The 23,904-nt window shown below is 36.5% G+C and overlaps 1 protein-coding gene and 1 pseudogene across 5 annotated transcripts in view; both read left to right on the forward strand.

Annotated features, from left to right (window-relative positions):
* TMEM131 (transmembrane protein 131) overlaps nucleotides 1–23,904 on the forward strand; it is a 249,718-nt gene that overhangs the window by 131,207 nt on the left and 94,607 nt on the right. For all 5 annotated transcript variants that reach the window (XM_078146325.1, XM_078146323.1, XM_078146324.1 and 2 more), the window contains one exon: nucleotides 15,793–15,861. In XM_078146325.1, coding sequence (XP_078002451.1) covers nucleotides 15,793–15,861 — 69 coding nt within the window. The remainder of the gene's footprint in view (nucleotides 1–15,792; nucleotides 15,862–23,904) is intronic.
* On the forward strand, nucleotides 16,035–20,798 carry LOC110212781 (elongation factor 1-alpha 1 pseudogene; annotated as a pseudogene).

The following is a 23,904-nucleotide window of genomic DNA, read 5'->3' on the forward strand; positions in this document are numbered from 1 at the left end:
TAATGGGAATGTAAATGTAAAACCTGTATCAGATTGTGCACCGTCTTGGGGAGGAGGGGGGGAGAAAAATTGTAAACTCAAAAGCATATGGAAGTGATTATTGATAAATCAAAATAAATTAATAAAATTTTAAAAAAGAGAATTCACTGTTCAACAAAAACTTCTGAGAAAACTGGAAAGTAGTTGGGCAGAAAGTAGGTATAGACCAGTATCACACCATATGCCAGGATGATGGGTGTGTTACTTATTATATTATATCCATTACATTACAGATAGATACATTACTTAGATGTAAAGGATGACATCATAAATTAAAGTTTTAAGAAAGAAAATACCTTTCATTCAGCATTTATTAAGTACCTGTTATGTTCTAGGCACTGTGCTAAGTGCTGAAGATGCAAAGAAGTGTATTAAACAGTCCCCGTTCTCAAGGAGGTCACAGTCTTATGGGGGAGACAGCATGTCAGCAGCTATGTACGGGCAGTTTATTTGTAGGATAAATTGGAAATAATCACCAGAGGGAAAGCACTAGAATTAAGAGGGTTAGGAAAGCTAACTGTAAAAGGTAGAGTTTTAGCTTGGACTTGAAGAAAGCCAGTAAGCAGAGATGAGAAGGGACAGCAGTCCATGCTTGGGAGAGAGCAAGTGAAAAGTTTAGGACCAAAGAATAAAGAGGAGATTAAAAAGATAGTTTTGCTTATATAAAATAAAAAAGGTTTTGCACAAACAAAACCAATGCTATTAACGTTTGAAGGGTAACTTGGTAGTTAGGGAAAAAATCTTTGCAGCATAAAGATCTCATTTCCAAGACACATAAGGAACTGATTCACTTTATAAGAATAAAAGTCACTCCCCAATTGATAAATGGTCAAAGGATGTGAATGGGCAGTTTTTCAGAGGAATAAATTCAAGCTCTCAATAGCCAGATGAAAACATACTTCAAGTCTTTTAGATTAGAGAAATTAAATTTAGAAAAATTAAGGCAACTACAAGGTTCCACCTCACTCCCACAAATACTAGAGTGGCTGTGATAAAACAGACATCTTAATGTGATAGAACAGGCATTCTTGGTAGAGCTGTGTATTGGTCTAGTCATTCTGGAAAACAATTTGGAACTATGCATTAATAGCTATTAAATTCTGCATGCCTTTTGACTAACTGATAACACTACCAGGTTTATACTCCAAAGAAATCAAAGAAAGGGGAGAAGGACCCATAAATACAAAAAAATACTGATAGCAGCTTTTTGTAGTAGCAAAGAACTCAAAACTACAGGAATGTCCATTAATAGAGAATGGATGAAAAAAATAATGATGTGTAAATGTAATGGAATACTATCATGTTATAAGAATTGATGACCAGGGCATGGAGGTGGGGGAAGGGGGTACAGGGGAGAAATTTCAGAGAATCCTGGGAAGATTTGCATGAATTCCTGCAGAGCAACATGAGCAGAACCAGAAAAATCATTTAAACAATAACAACATGAAATAAGGCTGAAGAGATAATTTGTACTTGAATTGTTGAGGGCCTTAAACGCCAGGTGCTTATGTTTATACACGGTAAATGCTTAATAAATGCTTTTTCATCCAGTCATTCATTTTATCCTAAGGGCCACAGTGAGCCATTTTGAGCAAATCAATGACATCATTAGACCTCTATTTAGTAATATTATTTGGTGATATCTTTTTTTTTGGGGGTGGGGGATAATTGGGATTAAATGACTTGCTCAAGGTCACAGATCTGGTAAGTGTCTGAGGCCTGATTTGAACTCGGTCCTACTAACTCCAAGCCTGGTGCTCTATCCACTTTGCCACCTAGCTCTCCCTATTTGGCAGTATCTTGATAGGTAGCATGGTACAGTGGATAGACAGGAAGACCTAGTTTCATGTCCTGCCTCTGGTACATACTAACTGTGTGACTGTTAACAAGTTACAGTCTCTCAGTGCTCCAGACACTGTCTGATTAAGTTATAGAGCAGAGCACTTGCTCATCTGCATTAGGTAAAATGGCCTCCTTATCCAGTGTTCCCTATTAAGGAAATTATGGATCTGGTGGAAAATTTTTTGTAAATTTTGTAACTGTGTGAATGATATATTTGAAAAGAAAAAAAATCTATTGTCATGGATAATAAGTAGGAGGCAATTATAATAAGTTTTTTAAAGACTTGATAAGTGCCAGAACTAGACCTTTTAAGTGGAGTGGAAATAAGTGTGAGGTATGTGGGCTAAATTAATACAGCTTCTATTAATTAATTAAACTGTTTTCATTCAGGAAGTAAATGAGAGGAAAGAGTTATAGGTGACTTTAAGATTTACACTTGTGGCTAATTTGGAGAATAAAGATAGGGAAATTTGGAGGAGCAGCAAATTTACTGAGGAAGATGATAAATTCATTTTTAGAAATATTGAGTTTACTTCAGGTACCAAACATTTGGCTGGCAATATCAAGCAGGCAGTTGATGATGCTAAACTTTAGGAGAGAGGTAAGTACTTAAAACAGATAGACACATACACACACACCATTGTTGAATATGGGAGTCATCTGCGTAGAGATAATTGAACTCGTGGGAGCTGAAGAGACCATGAAGAGAAAAAGTAGAGATACTGGAGAAGAGGACTTACTGCACAGCCTTGGGCAACACTTTTACTTTGCTTGGTGGGAGAAGAATGATGATCCACAGTGGAAGGCAAAAAAAAGGAACACTTACATAAATTGCTTGGGAAAGAGAACCAAGAAAAGGAAGTTTCAAATCCAGTCAATTGCTAAGTATTGTCAGCATCTCCACCACATCTCTGGGGACATCCCTTTCTTTTTTCCTCTTATATAAGTACCAGCCTAATTTAACCCTTCTCACCTCTTCCTGGAGTCTTACCTTAGCTTCCGAAATACCTGGTAAGCTGTCAACCAGCTTCTGCTTGAAAATCTCCAAAGAAGGGGACCTGTGATCTCTCAGAGGTTATCCATTTTCTTTTTTTTTTTTTGGTTTTGTTTTTTTAGCTAGGCAATGGGGTTAAGTGACTTGCCCAGGGTCACACAGCTAGCAAGTGTTGTGTCTGAGGTCGGATTTGAACTCAGGTCCTCCTGAATCCAGGGTCGGTGCTCTATCCTCTGTGCCACTTAGCTGTCCACCTCATTTTCACTTTTGTATGGCTCTAATAGCTAGGAGCTTTTTCCTAAAGTCAGATCTAAATCTTTCTCTTGCAAATTTCACTTATTACTCTGCATTTTTAAAACTTTCTTTTTCATTCTGAACTTAAACATTAAAAAAAGGACATTTCCATACACACAGCAGAACACAAAACAACAGATTCTTTAGGAAAGCATGAATCTCCCTTTTACAATGTGCTTTAAAAATGAAGTATATAATAAATACTACCCATCATTTTCAAAACTGTCCTGCTTATATGTACTTCTTCCTGAACTTCATTCTTTCTGTTCCATGCATTTTTTTTAAATGTTACATTAGTCCTCTTTTTATAACTGATCAAGAGTAAGAAGCAGGTGGGGAGACCCTGGTAATAAATAAGCAAAATGAAACCATGTGATACCTGTGTCCAAAAGTATATGTTTCTACCCCTCGTAACCATTCCTGTGAGATGGTAGAGAACATGCATCTTCATAACTCTTCTGTGGATGTGGTTGTTCAGTGCTTTCATCACTGAGGACTTAAGTCTTTAAAAATTGTTTTTGTTTACAGTGTTTTTATCCTCATATAAATTGTTCTGGTCACTTCCAGGCTCCCATTGTATAGTGAGGTAGTGCTAATGTGCTAATGCGGAGAGTGTGCCTTCAGAATCAGCCTTGATGTCTTCAAAGGTGAGCATGTTAGTACTACCTCATCATACAGCTCCTTCCAGTTGCTTAAATTAATTTGCCTAAGTATCCAGACTTTTTATTTTAAAATCATGATTTTCATGATTTTAGATTATCTCTTTTTAATCTTATTTTCCAAATAGATTGATTTTGATATCAGATATCTTACATTTTGTCTACTTTTTTTAGTCTTTTGATTTTGTTTCAGTTTATCTTCCTGTCTCATTAAGTCTCTTATTTGTTCTGTCTTTTCTGAGTTTTCAGGGGTTCCGTTTCTTGGATAAGGTTTACCACTTTCTCTTCTGAGTTACTTATTCTTTTTCAAATTCTTTCTTCAAGAGGTTTCATTTTATTTTTTTCATCTCTTCATTTTTTTTCTAGGTATTCATATAATCCTTGTGGGAAAATTTTTTTTTCTTTAAGTCTCTGCTTGCAGCTCTTATGGAGTTAGATTTACAGTAATTTTCCATGCTGAATAGTATCAAAGTGGGTTTCTTTGGGGCAGCTAGGTGGTGTGATGGATAGAGCACCAGCCCTGGAGTCAGAAGGACCTGAGTTCAAATATGACCTCAGACACTTGCTAGCTGTGTGACCCTGGGCATGTCACTTAGCCTCATTTGCCTTTAAAAAAAAAAAAGATGGGTTTCTTTGATTTATTCACATCTTTAATTTCTAAATTGCAGCATTCTCCTCTTCTAGTAGCTTAGTAATTCTTTCAGAAAAGGAGATGAAGGCATGACTTGTTTTTGATGAAGCCATTCTGGCTTTTTGTGATTACTATTTCCCTATCTATATTTTCACCAATGAACTCTTTAGTGTTTATCTAAAATTTCTCCAGACTCCAAAGTCAAGCTCACTGACCTATTCTTCTTTGCAGACTTTGTTTTCTTACTTTTTTAAATAGTCAAGCCAACATTTGCCCTTTTCCAATCTTGTGGTAACTCTGTTGTTTCCTGTGATGTGGTATTAAAGAGTGCAGAGAAAACAAAAACATAATTAAGGACTGAACAGCTTTGCCTTCTCTCTTTTTTCCATTATCATTAGTATATCCACCTCAAGCAAAAGTCCTGTCCTTTATTTGATCCTTCTTTTGCTTCCAGTATAGCTTAAAGCAGAACCCCCTACTAATCTTTCTTCTCACCACTCCCCCCCGCCACCATTTTATTTTATTGAGTTGCTGGCCTCAGCTCATCCTGAGTATGACTGTGCCATATTTTTATATTCATTACTGATTACCTGGTCAGTCCATTTTCTTTGCCTTTCTTTATATAAGTTGGTTGTTGAGTTCCCTGTACAGCTATCTATTCAGACAAATCCCATTTTTTTTCCTCATTGGAATTGTTTCCTTTGTGTCTTCAGTTTCATTCTTGAGAATCTCCCATCCTTCCTGTGCTACCTTCATCTTTAGCATTTTACTCCTTGGGAGCCTTCCTATTTTTCCTTTGAATTCTTTAAAGTGTACTTTTCCCAAGTCTAGCATGTATGTCAGATTATGCATAAATTTCCTCTTCTCTGTCACAAACTTGGCAGGGTGGAAGGGGTAGTTCTTTTTTTCCTAAGGTTCCTATGATTTCCACCCCAACAACCAATTCTTCCCTGTTAATGAGGATCAGATCCAGAATAGAATCTGCCCGTATTAGTTTGATGAATGAAATTATCTTTATCCTAAGAAAGTTAAAGAAGTTGTTAAATGCTCTTTCTTTAGGGGTTTGGAGAAAAGTAGACACAGAGAAAGAGAGAGAAGGAGGATTGAAGTTCCCCATCCCTATACTAGCCTGCTTCTGTATTAGAATTGTGACCCAGTTATCAAACTCATGACAAAATCACGTGTTCCTGCTTTTCCCTTCACTCAAATAACTCTCCATTTGGCTATCCTTCATGTGTGGAGTGCTCTCTCTCCTCATCTCCTTGCTTTCTTGGCTTTCTTCAAGTCCCAGCTAAAATCCAGCGTTCTCCAGGAAACGTTTCCTGATCCCTTTTTTTCCTTTTTTTGGTGAGGCAATCGGGGTTAAGTGACTTGCCCAGGGTCACATAGCTAGTAAGAGTCAAGTGTCTGAGGCGAGATTTGAACTCAGGTCCTCTTGACTCCAAGACTGGACCTCTATCCACTGTGCCACCTAGCTGCCCCCCTGATCCCTCTTAATTGTAGTGCTTATTGCCTAAATTTTGGACATTAGTATATGGACATTTCCATGATTTTTATTACTAGATTCTTTACTACTGGGATTACCAACGACTAGGTCTTTACTACTCAGTCAGTAAGCATTTATTAAACATCTACTGTGTTCCAGATGCCGTAGCAGTTGCTCCTACTCTCCTTTTCTTCCTTGAGCTTTACTGCTTCTATCTACTATATCATTCTTTGGAAGAAAAGCAGCTTCTTCCATAGAGCACCCACCTCTCTTTTCAGGAAAAAAACTTCAGATTTGCTTTTAAGCTCCAGCTGTATAGCTATCCTTTTCCTTCCCATTCTTAGTATTAGACTGTTCCATTTAGCATCATATTGACAAGTTGTTTCTCCTCCAAATCAGATCCCTTTTCCCCCCATTGAACTCTGGATTCTGTTTTCTTTGAGAACACTTGATTATTCCTTACAACTTGGAATGTACAGAAGTATTCTTCAAATGCCTTAATCTTTTCCTGTTATGTCAACTTATACTTGGGACATGGATAACATTTACTCTGGCTGTGGCAGAAATGAAAACATCACAGACTTGACAATAGTCCCTGCAGAATTAATGGTTGAGATTTTCATCTTTGAGCTACATATTAAAACCTCAGTCATAAGTGAGTTGTTGTTATTGTTGAGTCGTTCAGTCCCTTCTAAATCTTCATGACCCCATGGCCCTTCTGTCCTTCACTATCAAAGTCCAAGTTCATGTTCATTGTTTCCATGACACTATCTATCCATCTCATTCTCTGCCATCCCCTTTTCCTTTCCTTTTGCCTTGAATCTTTCCCAACATCAGGGTCTTTTCCAGTCAGTCTTGTTTCTCTTATGTGGCCATAGTATTTAAGCTTCAGCTTCAGTGTTTGACCTTCCAGTGAATAGTCTTTCAATATTGACTGATTTGATCCAAGGGACTCTGAAAAGTCTTCTCCGGCAGCACAATTCTAAAGCATGGGATTCCACTCAGCTTTCTTTTCTTCTCTTTTTTTTAATGCAATACTTATTTGGTGAATTTACATGTGAGTTCATTTACAAAAGAAAAGTTACAGACATGTAGCTTTCAGTGCAGTTTCAAATATTTTAAGAACAGGCAACAGTCTGTGAGGATTTGGAATGATAATATTGAACGGCACATGCATCATTTTCCTTTGTGTGTGTGTTTCCCCCACTCCCCACCCCACCCCCCGGGGGAGGAAGGAAAAAGAGTAGAAGAAAATGTTGATGTCAATGACTTTTATAGTCCAACTCTCACAGCCTTACGTTACTACTAGAAAAACCATAGCTTTGACTATACAGACCTTTGTTGGCTAGGTGATGTCTCTGCTTTTTAGAAGCTTCAAGCCAGCTTTTATACTCTCCTCTTTTACCCTCATCAAGAGGCTTCTTAATTCTTCTTTACTTTTCTGCCATCAGAATGGTATTGTCTGCGTATCTGAGATCATTTAATATTTCTCCTGACAACTTTAATTCCAGTTTTTGATTCATCCAGCTTGGCATTTAGCATGATATATTCTCTGCATATAAGTTAAAAAGGTGACAATATACAGCTTTGTCATACTCTTTTTCCTGTCTTAAACCAACCAGTTGTTCCATGTTTTGTTCTAAATGTTACTTCTTGACTTGCATACAGGTTCCTCAGGAGAAACAAGTAAGATGATCTGGTGAGACTCCTATCTTTCTTGAGTACTTGTCACTTTTTGTTGTGATCTACACAGTCAAAGGATTTAGTGTTGTCAATGAAGCAGAAGTAGATTTTTTTTTTTCTGGAACTCCCTTGCTTTCTCCATAATCCAATGAATGTTGGCAATTTGGTCTCTAGTTCCTCTGTTTCTTTGGAAACCAGCCTGCTTTTCTGGTAATTCTCAGTTCATATATTGCTAAAGCCTAACTTACAGAATTTTAAGCATAACTTTGCTGGTCTGGGAAAGAAGTGCAATTGTTTGGTGATTTGAACATTTCTTCTTTAAGTCTAGGATGTAAACTGATCTTTTCCAATCTAGTGGCCACTGTTGAATTTTCAAAATTTGTTGGCATGTTGAGTGCAACACTTGTACAGCATCATCTTTTAGGATTTTAAACAACTCAAGTGGAATTCCATCACCTCCTTTAACCTTATTGTTAGCAATGCTTCCTACTGCCCACTTGACTTTATTCTCCAGAATGTCTAGCTCTAGATCAGTAACCCTACTATCTTGGTTATTGGTTATCTGTGATGTTAAGATCTTTCTTGTATAGTTCTTTTGTGTATTTTTGTCACCTCTTCTTAATCTCTTTTGCTTCTTTTAAGTCCTTACCATTTTTCTCTTTTACCATGCCCATTTTTTGCAACAAACTTTCCTTTGATAGCTCTAATTTTCTGGAAGAGATTTCTCATCTTTCCCATTTTATTGTTTTCTCCTATTTCTTTGCATTGCTCATTTAAGAAAACCTTGTCTTCCCTTGCTGTTCTCTGGAATTCTGCATTCAACTGGGTATATCTTTCTGTTTCTCCTTTACTTCTCTCTTTTATTCTTTACTTAGCTATTTTGTAATGCCTCATCAGACAGCCATTTTGCTTTCTTGCTTTTCTTTATCTTTGAAAAGTTTTATGTTGCCTCCTGTACAATATTGCAAACCTCTGTCTCTTGTTCAAGTACTCTATCTACCAGATCTAATCCCTTAAATCTATTCCTCACTTCCATATCATATTCATACCTATATAGTCTGATGTTTTCCCCTACTTTCTTCAATTCAAGTCTGACTTTTGCAATAAGAAACTAATGATCTGAGCCACAATCAGCCAAATATTTAGTTAAAACTTGTACAGCAGTTGTCACCGTTTAATAATTTTCAGTCCCATTTCCTTTGTCATATTTATGCCATAGTCACAGCTACCTTCCCTTTTCAACCAACTGAACTCCTTTCTTTTGCACCAAATTTTCCTACCCACCGTTCTACTCTGTTTTCTTAACCTTGTTCCTTTTACAGTCTTTTCTTACCTTGCCTTTTTTTCCCTTGCCAACTACTTGCCTTTTGTTCCATTCCAATCTACTTCTCTATCTTGTACTCTTTGATCTTCTTTTATTCTTCTTAATCCTCCTTAATCCTTGAGTATTCTTCTTAATAGACACTGGCAATAAAGAAAATCCATCAACATTTGCTTTTCTTCTTCACCCTGAGGTCTACTAGGTCTTCTCACACTTGATTTGGAGTAATTGTTTCTATTTTGTCCAGAAACCCTGAGGGTCTCCACCCCACTCCCCCTTTGATTTTTTTTTTTAATTAGGTAAAAGAGGCAATTCTTTGGCTCATTTCTGACCTAGCTTTAATCACTGAAAGAGCATTTCCTCAGTCAAAGTGAGACCTGGGAAAGACCTTAGCTTAAAAAGCCCCATGTCTCCAACTGCTTCCAAGCCATCTCCAGTCATCCTGATCTATATCTCGCCACTGGACCCAGATGGCTCCAGAGGAGAAAGCAAGGCTGGTGACTTTGCACAGCCATCTCTCACTTAAATCCAATTCACTTGCAAGTGGTGGTATCATCTGTAGTAAAGCACTTAAGCATGCTTTTAAGTCTGTTTATTTATTCATCCTTTTTCAACCTATAAGTAGAACCTAGACCAGTGTCTGGGTCTGGAAATTGGCCTCCTTCAAGTTTTCTCAGTATTTTCCAGTTTTGCCAGATTCAGCCTCTGACATACTTCAGTAGTTCAAGCCACTACAAGTCAATTACACAGTTTTGTTCTCCATATTCAGCTCAGATTCTGTTTTCTGTTGCTTCTTCTCCCTCAGAAGCAAGAAGTCAAAATTATCCCCAACATCTAGCACATAGAAGGCTGCTTGATTTGATTCATTGATTGAATAGCATGAGAAAAAGCTTAAAAATTTTATGAGCATGCCTTGTAAAGAACAGTGAATTCCAGACTTAGGAGTTGAAACTTGGTAAGCAATCAGTACTGCAAAGACACTGAAGGTTTTTCAGCAGAGAGATGACATAAGTACATCTGTGAATAAGGAAGATATTCTGGCAGTAATGTAAAGGATGACCTAGAACATGATATAAAAATCATGGATAATTTTTCTCTTAATTAGCATCTTTGTCAAGTTACTTTACTCCAAATAATCACATTGTAATTATCAAGCAGGCCTCGAATATCAAGGTTAATATAGAAACTGTGATTTACTTTTTAAAATCACAATAAACTAATCAGCAGGGATGGAATGTCTTTGCTAATAATTGTCCGGCTTTTTTTTTAAATTTTATCCTTTGTATTTTTTCTTTGAATTTTTTACATATTTAAATTTAAATTGGTGAGTGTTTTTTTTGTTTTGTTTTGTGTTTTTTTTTTGTCTGGCCCATTGTTTCATTGTTCTTCTAAGGCAGCAGTTCTCATATATTTTGGTCTCTGGAGCTCTTTATACTCTTAGATTATTGAGGATATCTTCCCAAAAAAGGCTTTTGTTAATGTGGGTTAACCTATTGATACTTACCATATTATAAATTAAAATGTCTTCATGTTTTTATGAAGATAATTTTTATTTCATGGGCCACCTGAAAGGGTTTGCAAATAAAGCCCTATGCAAATGTGCTATAAAAGGGTCCCCTGCCTCACTTTGAGAAATGCTGGATTAGGGAACTTTCAATGAAGAAATTTCTTTTACCAATGCAGATTGACACGTTCTCTGCAATTTATAATCTTAGAGAGTTTAAGTGATTTACCCAGAATCACACAGATAGTATATGTCAAGATAGGACTTGAACACAACTTTTACTGATTCCTAGTTTAGCTCTGTATCTATGCTATTTGTCTAACACTGTTAATTTTGAAAGCAGGTAAACATGCTAACAGCCAACTGAGTATTATAGACATTAAGGGCTTCAGGAGAGAGATAAGTTGGGGTAGTTAGTGAAGAATTCATTAAAGAGTTAGAGCTTGACCTGGATATTGAAGCAAGAGCACAATGTTCAGCAATAAAGGAGGTATTCAAGACAGGGCACATATTAGATTCCCTCTCATTAAAGGTCTGCAAATGCTAGATGAACATGTTTGAGGATTCTTGTTCAGGTATGGGTTGGAATATTCTGAAGTCTCTTCTAACTCTGAGATTTTGTGAACCTATTTTAATAGTCTCAACAGAAATATTCAGTCAGACCCAAAGATTGATGCACATTTTCTCACAATTATAGATTTCAAGCAGCCCATACCAGTCTTATCTGAAAGCTGGCCCTATACCAGTCAGTCAGTTGTTTACATGTTCCTTTAATTGTTCGCCAATACTTTGGAGGGAGTGGGACACCTCTTTTTCTGATTTCAGGAAATCGTACCCTTTCACTCTTCCTTTCCCGGCTGGGAAAGCCCCTAATCGTTCCTCCAATTAGGGATCAGATTATCTAACATTATATCCTCGTTAATTGTTTCCACGTAATTAATTGGCATTATTTGATTGTTTTTAATGTATAAAAATATGTTGCCTGCTATATTTGGGGTCCAGGCCCAATTTGTTAGGCAATTAGCATGCATTGCTTAGTAAATCTAAATGCTTGGAAACTCGAACCTTTGTTTCCTCAGTGATTTCATCTTTCACTCACCACAGTCTTAAGGTATGCAAAGAGCTTTACACATGTCACATGCTAACTATTATGTATACCTTGCTGCACCTGACAACTATGTGGCAAGGGCTTGGTTTTTTTGTTAGGATGATTCTGAGTTTTATACTTAGTGTTATTTTTCTTTACTCTTCAGCTTTTCTCTGAACGGTTGAATACAGAGACGTAGACTAGTAAGGAGATCTGTTAGTACAGATAAAAACAGATACCCGCATTGTGTTCAGTCTTGAGTGTAAAGGTAAAAAAATTATCTGTTTGTGCTATCTTCTTAAATGTGTCACGGAGACATGTCACTGAGATTCACATTCTTGATATAGTTGGCCTTTTTCCTTTGGAAAGTAGTATTAATTTATGCTGATATTTTGAACTCTTTCTTTTTCATTTGAGTTATTTTTAATTTACTGTTTAGAAATTTTAGGTGGTTTACCAAATGTCTTTAATCCTTTCCCTTCACATAATAATTGTTAGTATTTATATAGTACTTTTAAAAAATGTTTTAATTGATGTCTTCTGTTTATATATCATTGTTTTCCTCAACATTCCTCTCGATCCATTTGGTGTTCCATCTCTCTCCCAGAGAGCCATCCCATATAACAATATTTTTAAGACAAAGAAAAAGAAAAAAAATCAGCATAATTGATCAATACATAGAAAAAGTCTGAAAACATGTGCAGTGTTCAACCCTTGTAGATCTAGATCTCCCATCACTATGAAGGGGTAGTTTGGAGATGTACTTTTTTATCACTTTATTGAAGTCATGCTTTATAATTTTGTTTCATTCACTTTTGATTTTTTGGTGTATGTGGTTGATCTTTCTGTTTACATAGTTGTAATCTTTTGTGTGTATTGTTTGCTTGGTTCTCTTTACTTCATTCTGCATGGGTTCATATAGAGTTTTCCGTGCTTTACTGTATTTATCATATAAATAATTTCATACAGCAAAATAATAATTCTGTTACATTCATGTACAACTATTTGTTTAGCCGTTCCTCAACTGATGGTCATCTACTTTGTTTCAAATTCTTTGCCATCACAAAAAGTACTGGTATATTTTGGTGTATATGGAGAATATCTTTTTATTGATGGCTTCTTTAGGGTACAAACCCAGTAATGGGAGTCTCTGACTTAAAGATCATAGATATTTTAATCACTTTTTTGCATAATTCTATATTGCTTTCCAAAGTGCTATTTCACAACTCCACCAACAGTGTATTAGCGTTTTTACCATCTCACAACTCTTCCAAGTACTTTCTCTCTCATTTTGAGCTTCCTTTTGTGTGTTGTCTTCCCATTAGATTTCATGCTCCTTGAGGGCAGGGATTTTTTAAAAATTTGTTTTGCCATATACTTCCTGGCACATAACAAGAACTTAATAAATATTGTATTGTATATGAGTAAAAGATGTATTTGGCTATTGTTATCTTCATCAATTGGTAGGGAGTGAGGTGAAACCTCCAGGTTGTTCTGATTTGCATTTCTCTTATTGGTGATATGAAGCATTCTTTCATGTGATTGTGAATATTTTGTGATTCTTCTTTTGTTTGTTTATATTCTTTGACCATTTATCTATGTATATTTATTAATTGTTTACATGTCTTAGATACCAAACCCTTATCAGAGAAATTTGATACAAAGATTTTTTCCCCATTATCTTCTTATCCTGGGTGCATTAATTTTGTTTATGCAGCTTTTCGGTTTCATCTAATCAAAGTTATCTGTTTTATCTTTTGTAATTACCTCTATCTCTTGTTTGGTTAAAAATATGTCTTCTACCCATATACAGTAACACAGTACAATACAATGTAATATGAATGTAATGAATATTTACTAACGTCCTATTATGTACCAGGCTATGTGCTGAGCCTGGAATGAAAATAAGAAAAAGACAATGCCTGCCCCAACAGAATCTAAGGAGGGAAGACAATAGGCAAAAGAAAGCTATAAGCACCCACCCCCTATCTCCCTCATGAAGGTAGCCTCCAAGGTATGATGATACTGTTTTGCTGTACCAGCTGGCCCTCCCACTGGGAGGCAGAGGCAACAGAGTTACTAATGAGGTGTGAATACTAAAGTTGATACAATCTCTGTGATGATGACTTTTGTGGTAATGAGCTTCTCCTGCAAGGAAGGGATGGGGAAAAGGAGGAGCATGATGATGGTAGAATCATATCCAAAGAATACAGCTGGTGCTATATAATCTATAAGTTATATAGTTTTTTAAGGTTTGCAAAGTACTTTGCAAATATTATCTCATTTTTTCATTACAACAACCCTGGAGGTGCTTTTATTTTCTCCATTTTACAGGTTTAAATGAGATAGAGATTAAGTGACTTAAGGATCTCAGTTTTAAGTGTCTGAGACCTTGAACTCAGGTTTTCCTTATTCCAGGTACAGTGCTTCATATACTGTGCCACCTAGTTGCCCTTTATATGAACAGATTATTAGGTATATGCGTACCTCCCATACAGTATCTATAACATTTGTATGATATATGCAGTGCTCAGAATTTTTTAAAATGAGAAGTTACAGTGACAAATATGGGATGCTTAGAAATCACTTTTAGCTTTTTATACTGAGGCCAAAAATTTCACATTAATAGCTTTTGTAATGATGGAAATTACTATCCAAAAACCCAATAGCAAGAGACAAAATGACATAGTGGAGACCTGGCTTTGGAGTCAGGAAGAACTGAGTCCAAGTCTATGATAATGGTGTAAAAGCTACCCTAAATTCATGGGTGTTTATTTAGCAAAAATTCAGTTAGTAGGGGCAGCTAAGTGGCACAGTGCATAGAGTCCCTGCCCTCAAGTTAGGAGGATGTGAATTCAAATCCGGCTTGACACTTACTAGCTGTGTGACCCTGGGCAAGTCACTTAACCCCATTGCTTGCCCGCCCACCCCCCCCAAAAAAAATCAGTTAGTAAACATATAGCAATGATGGCAATGCTGGTAAGAGTGGCTTCCCAGTCTACCCATCCACCCAACTCTTTTTCTCAGTCCAGTGATCTCTACTACCAGGTAAAGATCCCACCAGGATGGAGGAGCTTAAGCCTCTTGAGCTGTGTGCATTCACGTACCAATGGAGCCAATTCAGAGCTTTTCCTTATTACTGAATAAGGAAACCTTTGGTCTGTCCTTGTGTCAAGTGGCTTTCTAGGCCTAGTTCGCTTATGGAGTTCATCCATGGCAATTTTATTTCTGTCATTAAGCCTCTGTCCTCTCTTCTTTGTTGAATTTGGCCATGGCCTCCCACAAAATGCTGCCTATAACACATCGGCTTTATGACTCTGGACAAGTCACCTATCCTTTCATTGTCCCAAGTAACTTCAGAACGGTGACTGACAGGCATTGTTAGAGGGGTTTTCCTTACTGAGAATTTCTTTTACCAGTGAAATGACAGGTCTGATCTTCTTTTCTAGCTCAAAAAAAAAATCTAGTAGTATGTCATTTTCTTGTAATATATCACAATGTCATTTTAAAATCTGTATACTTATCCATAACTGAAAATACCTTTACTCAATTAATGTGAAGTCATACTTGCTATTTTCTATCTATATCCAAACAAATCAGAGAAACTTTCTATCACATTAACAAAACACAGGTTAGCATTAACTGTCATCCTTTAAAATCATGTCTGAGTAACAAAAATCTCTGCTTTTTTTAAAGAAAATTTTTGTGGGGAAAAAACTACAGAAAAAAAAAACAAAAGCTAGAATCATAGACAAGCAAGACAAGTTTGAAAATTATGTGTTGAATTTATCATATATTCAAAGAGAAATGCAAGTTCTTTGTATAGAGATTTGCACTTTCATATGCAGTCTTTTTCTGTTTTATGTATATGGAAATAATCATTTTATTTGGTACTTGTTAAGAATCTTTTTATAAAATCTAATTTGAAAGAAAGGAAAGCTACCACTTATTGAGCTTGGATTAGGGCAAAGTTCTTAGACTTTTTTGTGTCATAGACTTCTTTGGCAGTTTGATGAAGCCAAAAGACTCCTCAGAATAATGGGGTCTTTTAATGCATAAAATTTTATATCTATATCTATATATTTATTTATTTAATATGTGACAAAACAGATTATATTGAAATACAATTGTCAAATTATTTAAACAAACAAGTTCTTGCCCCTTTTGCCTGGGTTAAGAATCATTAGATTAGGGAAATGTGTGCTTTGAGATCTGGTTTTATTATAATATTTTTTTCTTCTACTGCTTACAGTGTATCTCTCTACCGGGGGAACTGCAGACCTATACGGTTTGAGCCACCAATGCTGGACTTCCACGAACAGTAAGTTTTAAAGACTTTTGTGTTTTGTTTTCTTAAGAAATAGTGTTTTATGCATTTTGTACCATCTTTTTATTCTAGTCAAGCATCTAACTAATCAGTGTTTCCTTTGGTCTTTTGTTGTTGATGATTAGAAAGCATTTCTTAGACTTTGTTCTTTTGAACTCTGGAGTCCCATGAAGAAGTCCATAAAGAAGAATGTTGTAATGAAAGTTTCTGCAGAAAACTCATCCATTTTTGCTGTCTGTGTCAGTTGTATCCAGGGAAACCCACAGCAAGAGGATTCAGTTAATTGATATAAAATTAAAGGTTCATGTTTAGGTTAAAAAAATTAACATCCCAGGTACAAAATGAAGGAGGCATTCATAGGTCACTATTCATCTAAAGAAGATCTAGATAATTTTATTGGCCTACAAGCTAATAAGAATTGACATTATGATATAGTATTCAAAAAGCTAATGAGAGCTTAGGTTTCATTAAGAGGATAGCTTCCAGAATGAAGGGAAATGATAGTCCAAATATTATAGTCAGACTGCATCCATGTATAGGGCATATTTCATTTAGTTCAGGGTACTACATATTAGGAAGAAAATTGGTAAGCTGAAGAACGTCCAGAGAAGAACAACTAGGGAAGGAACTCAGAATGATTAACCTAGTGTAGGGGTAGGGAACCTACGGCCTTGAGGACACATGTGGCTTTCTAGGTCCTTGGGTGCGGCCTTTTGACTGAGTCTTAAGTTTTATAGAATAAATCCTTTTGCTGAAGGGATTTGTTCTGTGAAGTTATTGTGAAATGGGGCAGTTTTCTTCATTCTTATTGTTTCTTGTGGATAAAATTACACATAAGTAATGTCAAATTCTTGTTATATTCAAAATGTTTCCTAATAAATCAGTCACATTGGAACTTCCTGTTATAATGGCTTTGCGGTATGATGTGTTTAGGATGATACAAGCAGTCTAGAAAAGGACCAGGATTAATTGTGGAAAGAGTATTGGAAGAAAATGGGACCCAAATTTTGGCCTGCATCATCTTGGCATTGAATTATAGTAGGATCATAGAATTTGAACCTGGAATGGACATTAGAGAACATTTCATTCAACCCTCTGGTTTTATAATTGAGTAAATAAAAGGAGGCCCAGAGATTTCAAGTATTTTACTCAATTTTACATAGGTAATAAGTAGAAATGCCCAAATTTAAAGCAAGGCCTTGGACACCACTATTCTTTGTGTAGAATTGAGTTGAATATGATTCTCACATAAGATGCAAGAGGACCCACATTCATATCCCCAATCAGGCCCACCTCTTTTGAGAGGTGACAGATGCAATAGAAAGAGCAAGTCCTTAGACCTACTTAGTACCTCATTAACCTTGGGCAAGCCTTTTAACCTCTTGGCCTTAGTTTCTTCCCTGTAAAATAAGAATATTGAACTAGAAAATTGCAGAGGTCCCTTTCTGTCATGGTTGAATTTGTACTAGGAATTTGAGGATTTTTTCATCAATAACAAAGTACAATTATACTCATTAGTAACAAAATCATTTGATTATGTCAATATATGCAGAAAAAGTCTTGAACAAAATATAGTACTTATTTGTATTTTAAACAATTATAACAAAACAAGAAGAAAGAAATGAAATTCATTTTTCTGAAATATCTGGGAGTTTACCTTCTAAAATAGACAGATATTAAGTATAAATACAAAATAATGCTTATAGAAATAAATGACCTAAATAATTGGAGAGAACCTTTGTTCATGGAAGGGATATGTCAGTATAGTTAAAAGAATAAAAGATACAAGTTATACTCCAAGTTTAGTGTTATATTAATCAAATTCCCAAAGGGATATTTTATAGAATTAGACAATCATGAAAGCATTTATATAGTGCTTCCCTATATTCTAGGCACTGTTATGGCACCAAGGATACAGAGACAATAATGAAACAGTACTTGCTGTCAAGGAGCTTAGGACAATAACAGAATTCATTTGAAGGAATAAAAGGTCAAAAACATCAAGGAATAAAATTTAAAATAGGGAGCGGGGAGATGTGGCACATCCATTCACACACACACACACACACACACACACACACGTGTGCACAGTATTTATTAAAATTACCTGGTATTGGTTAAAAAGTAGAAACATGATGAAGAACTGGAAACTAGAAAACCAAGACCTAGTGGTAGAGGTGTACCACATTCTACTTTATGATAAACTTAGCAACGCAAAAGCAACATTAAAAACTGCTAAGGAAAAAAAAAACAGACTTGCAAAAAATCAGCTGAGATCAACTGTCTACATACATCCTTAGTCCCGTCTTCTCCTGGCTTCTCCAACAGATTGCTAGAGATTGCTCATTCATCTTTCCACTCTCTCTAATCTTCAGCCACTCTGATGTACTGATTCCTACTGCCTTAAAATATGTCCTACCAGGGGCAGCTAGGTGGCACAGTGGATAGAGCCCTGGCCCTGGAGTTTGCCTTGCCAAAAAAAAAAAGTGTCCTACCATCCTCAGCTATTGTCTTTTATCTCTCCTCACTTTCTCAGCCAAACTTCTAGAAATAACTATATTCACTGTCCCCATTTCTTCTCCTCCAACTCACTTCTTAGTCCTTTGCACAATGCTTAACTAAAATTTCTCCTTTAATCACTAAATCTGATGGTCTTTTTTCAGTCCTCACCCTTCTCAAACTAGTTGCTTCGCTTTGACACTGTTGATCACCTCTCCTCTTAGATAGTCTTTTCTTCCTGGGTTTCGTAACACTAATCTCTCCCAGTTCTCTTACCTGTCTGGTCAATCTTCAGTGTCCTTTGACTTGTCTGTATCATGTGTCCTAACAGTGAATGTTCCCCAAGCTTCTGTGCTAGACCCCCTACTCTTTTCACTCTACGCAATCCCTCTTGGTGGCTTCAGCACCTCTCAGAAGTTTAAATCACTCCCAGATCTGTATATCCAGCTTCATTCCTTCCCCCAAGTTTCAGTTCTGCATCAACACCTCCCTATTAGATATTTCAAGTTGTATGCTATGGAGATATCTCATACTCAGCATGTTGAAATCAGAACTGATTATTTTTCCCCAAAGTCTACCATTCTTCTAGATTTCTGTATTTCTGTGGAAGGCACCACTATTCTTCCTAGCTCCCAGGTCAGTATCCTTATCTTTATCCTTAACTCTACTCTTCTACCCCATTTAGCCAATCACATACCAAATCTTGCTATTTCTAGCTACACAGATCTCACATCCAGCTCCTTCTGTCTACTCACACAACTACCACCTTTGTTCAGCTCCTCTTCACTTCTAACCTATCTTATTAAAATAGCTTCTAATTGGTCTCCCTATACTAAGCATTTCACTACTTCAGTCTGTCTTCAACATTACTGTCAGAGTGATCTTCCTTAAGACCAAATCTGACCATGTCACTCCCCTCTTCAAGAAATGCCTTTATTTAATTCCCAAAGCCCTTTATAACCTGTCCCCGACCTATCTTTCTAACTTCACTTGACGTTTTCCCCCTTGCCCTCTGTGTTCCAGTCAAACTGACTTTCTCAATTTTCCTCACACTCCTGTGTCCATGCCTTTGAATTGGCAGTCCCCCATACTTGATATGCATTCTCTCTTCACCTCCACCTCATGGGATTCCTATCTTCCTCTAAGATATAGTTCAAGTCCTTTGCAACAGGTTGGATGCACATAAATAGGCAGGGAAAAGATTCACATTAACATCGTCATCACTGGACGCATAGACTCTGGCAAATCTACCACAACTGGCCACCTCATCTACTACAAATGTAGTGGGATCAAAAAGTGAATCATAGAAAAGTTTGAGAAGGAGGCTGCCAAAAGGGGAAGGGCTCCTTCAAAAATTTCTGGGTCTTGGATAGATTGATGGCTAAATGGGAGCATGGTTCTCATGATTGATATCACTCCCTGGAAATTTGAGCCCAGCATGTATTATGTGACCATCATTGATATTCCGGGACACACAAACTTTATCAAGAACATTGTTACAGACACATTTCAGGCTGATGGTGCTGTCCTGACTGTTGCTTATAATGTTAGTAAATCCAAAGCTGCCATCTTAAAAAAAGGACAGACCTCCCTTGAGCATGCCCTTCTAGCCTGTATACTAGGTGTGAAACAACCAATTTCTGTTGTCAAGACAATGGATTCCACTAAGCCATCCTATAGATAATTTCTGAGGAAATTATCAAGGAAGTCAGTCCTTATTAAGGAAATCAACTATAAACCAGGCACAGTAGATTTTGTGCCAGTTTCACTTTGGAATTTTGGCAACATATGGTGCAAGGGTTGGAAAGTTACCTGTAAGGATGGCGATGATAATGGAACTATTCTTCTTGAAGCTTTGGATTGCTTCCTGCCTTCAACTTGTCCAACTGACAAGCCCCTGCATTTACCCAACATGTCCATTACTCCAACATGTCCACAAATACTGGAATTGTAACTGTTGGACCTATGGAAAGTGGGGTTCTAAACTTAGGCATGGTGGTGAACTTTGCTGCAGTCAGTGTTATAATTGAAGCAAATTTTCTTGAAATGTACCCTGAAGTTTTGAGTTAGGCTTTGCCTGGAGATAATATGGGTTTCATTGTCAGGGCTTTGTCTATCAAATATGTCCAGTATTGTAATGTGGCTGGTGATAGTAAGAATGATCCACCAATAGAAGCAGCGGCTTCCCTACATGTTTCATTATTCTGAACCATCCGGGCCAGATCAGTGCTGGCTACGAACCTGTCATACTAATCATATTGTTTAGTAAGTATAGTAATTGAAGGAGAAGATTGCCATTCTGGTTAGAAGTAGGAAAATAGCACTAAATTCCTGAAAGCTGGTGATGCTGCCATCATAGACACAATTCAGGGAAGCCCATGTTTGTGGAGGGCTTCTCTGATTACCCTCTTCTTGCTTTTTGTGGCAATTGACAAGAAGACTTCTGAAGCTAGCAAGGTCACAGAAATCTTCCCAGAAAGCTCAATGAATCTACAGTACAATGCCTACTACCACATTCTTAATCAGTAATCTTACTTAATCAGTAAGATCAGTCTCAGAACTGTTTGTCCCAATTGGCCATCTAAGTTTAATGGTAAAAGACTTGTTAATAATTGCAGTTAATCATAAAAGCTTCAAAAGGAAAGGAATATTTTTGCAGACTATTTGTGTTACGGTAGTTTTAAGTTATTAGTTTTTAATATTGGTAGTTTTTAAATGGGCACAATTTAACCAAAAATCTAGCACAGAAATTGAAACCATTAAAATAAAAGTTTAATGCAAGGACAAGGAGTACGATTCATGCAGTGCCTTCTATATGAAGCTTTTCCCAGACTCTCCAATTGCTAGTGTCCTCCCTCAAACTTCATTGTATCCAACTACTTTTTACTTATTTGTGTTTCTTCTCTTCATGTTTATTTTGTTTTCTACCCAATTAAAATGTAAGCTTTTAACAAGTAGGGATTGTTTCATTTTTTGTATTTGTATCTACTGTGCATAGCACAGTCCCTGAAACATAGGTGTTTATTCATAATTCAATATGAATAGGGCAAGAATTTGTAACCAGACATGAGATAATAGAGGTCATGAGGCAGGAGAGGAAGTAGATTACATCCAGTTAAAAAGCTTTTTTTTTTAACCAATAAGGTCAATACAGCTAGAATCAAAAGAAAAATTCATATTAATGGGGAAAAAAAGTTTTCATAAGTCACCTGGTCAAAATATAAAATCTAAAACTCTACAGGAAATCTGGAAGGATTTATATGAATTGATGCTGAGTGAAGTGAGCAGAACCAGGAGAAGATTATACATAGTAACAGCTACATTGTGCAATAACTTGATAACTTTGATAGACTTATCTCTTCTTAGCAATGCAAGGATCTAAGACAACTCCAAAAGACTTACGATGGAAAATGTTGTCCACATTCAGAAAAAGAACTATGAATTCTGAATGCAGATTGCAGCATATTATTTGCTCTCTCTCTCTTTTTTTCTTTTTTTTTTGGTTTGTGTCTTCTTTCTTGTGGTTTCTCCCACTGGTTCTAAGTCTTCTTTACAACATGACTAATGTGAAAATAGGTTCAATATGAATGTATATGTAGAGCTTATACCAAATTGCACTCTGTCTTGGGGTGTAGGAGGGGAGAAATGGGGAGAAAATTTGGAACTCAAAATCTTATGGAAGTGAATGTTGAAAACTAAAAATAAATACATAAAAGTTGTTTCCCAATTAATGATAGTCAAGGGATGTAAGCAAAAAGTTTTCAAAAAGTGGAATATAAACTATTAACTACATTAAAAATAAGGTATTCAAAATTACTGATAACCTGAGAAATAAGATCTAAGACATCCATTAAGCTAGCTAATATTCTAGAAGAGAGGACTACTCAGTGTTGAAAGGGCTATCTTAAGATAGCCAAATTCACTTCTGGTGGCACTCTGCAGAGATGCTAGAAATTCATTCTGGAAAATAATTTGAAATTATATAAATAAAGTTACTAAATATCCCCATGGATATAAAAGTTTATAGTACTATTGATTATGATCATAAAAAATCTGGAAATAAAATATGCCCAACAATTAGGTTATAGCTGGATAATTTGTTGTAGCAAAGTATTCAAATATTGCCATGCCGTGTATTATGAAGTGATTATGAACTACAATAAATGTGAAAAAGTTTGTATGAAGTGGTATGGAGTTAAGGAAGCAGAACCAAAAAAAATATGTATATATAACACATATATACATACAATGCTTAGAACAGTGTAAATAAAATTAGTACTGAGTGGTTATAAAACCTTTGTACAGTTCAATGGCCAATGTTAATACTAGACTGTCAGAGTTAGTCAGCAGGCATTTATTAAATGTCTGTTATGTGCCAGGCACTGGAGATACAAATAAAGACAAAAAAATAAAACCCAATCCCTCTTCTCAAGGAGCTCACATTCCAATGGGGGAGACAATATACACACACCTATGTACAAATACGATAAATTGGGATTAAGTTGAATATTATCTCAGAGGGAAGGCATTAATATTAAGGAGAACTGGGAAAGGATTATTTTAGAACGTGCGACTTTAGCTGAGACTTGAACAAAGCCACATGGCAGAGATGAAGGAGAGAGTTCCAGACATGAGAGAGAACCACTAAAAATGCTGAGTCAGGAGATACAGTGCCATGTTTGAGGAACACCAAAAACCCTATCTCACTGGGTCACAAAGTGAAAAGGAGTAAGGTGTAAAAAAGCTAAACAGAGGGTTTTATATTTGATCCTGGAGGTAGTAGGGAACTACTAGAATTTATTGAATGGGAGAGAGGGGTGATATGATTAGATCTGTACCCTAGGAAGTTTAATTTGACAACTGAGTGGAAGATGGACTTGAGTGGGGAGAGACTCGAGACAAAGGGACCAGAGAGCAGGCTATTAAAATAGCCCAGGAATGAGCTGATTAGGACTTGTACTAGAGTGATGATATTTTTAAAGGAGAGAAGGAGGCATATACTAAAGATGTCATAAAATAGAGCAGACAAAACTTGGCAGCTTATTGGACATGGGGGTGATAGAGTGAGGAGTCAAAGATGATGCCTAGGATTCAAGCCTGGATAATAGGGAAGATGGCGGTATATCCTTAAGAGCAATAGGAAAGTTCAGAAGACAGGACAGTTTGAGAAATAATGAGCTCAGTTTTCGATGTGTCAAGTAGGACATCCATTTCAAGATGTCTGATAGGCAATTGAACATGTGAAACTGGAGGTCAGTTGAAAAGTTAGTATTGGATAAGTACATTTGAAAATATTCTGCATAGAGATAATAATCAAATCTGTGGGAGCTGATGAGATCAACAAGAGAAGTAGTACAGGAAGAAGAAAAGACCTGAGGATAGACCCACTTTGGATGACCAGCAAAGTAGATGAGAAGGAGCAGTCAAGGTAGGAGGAGAACTCAGAGAGAGAGCCATGCCACAGAAGCCTAGAGGAAAGAGAATATCAAGAAGAAGGTGATCACTAGTATCAAAGGCTGTAGAAAGATCAAAAAAGAT

Source organism: Phascolarctos cinereus, unplaced genomic scaffold, assembly GCF_003287225.1.
Source record: "Phascolarctos cinereus isolate Bilbo 61053 unplaced genomic scaffold, phaCin_HiC Scaffold_726;HRSCAF=1367, whole genome shotgun sequence".
NCBI classification, from domain to species: Eukaryota; Metazoa; Chordata; class Mammalia; order Diprotodontia; family Phascolarctidae; genus Phascolarctos; species Phascolarctos cinereus.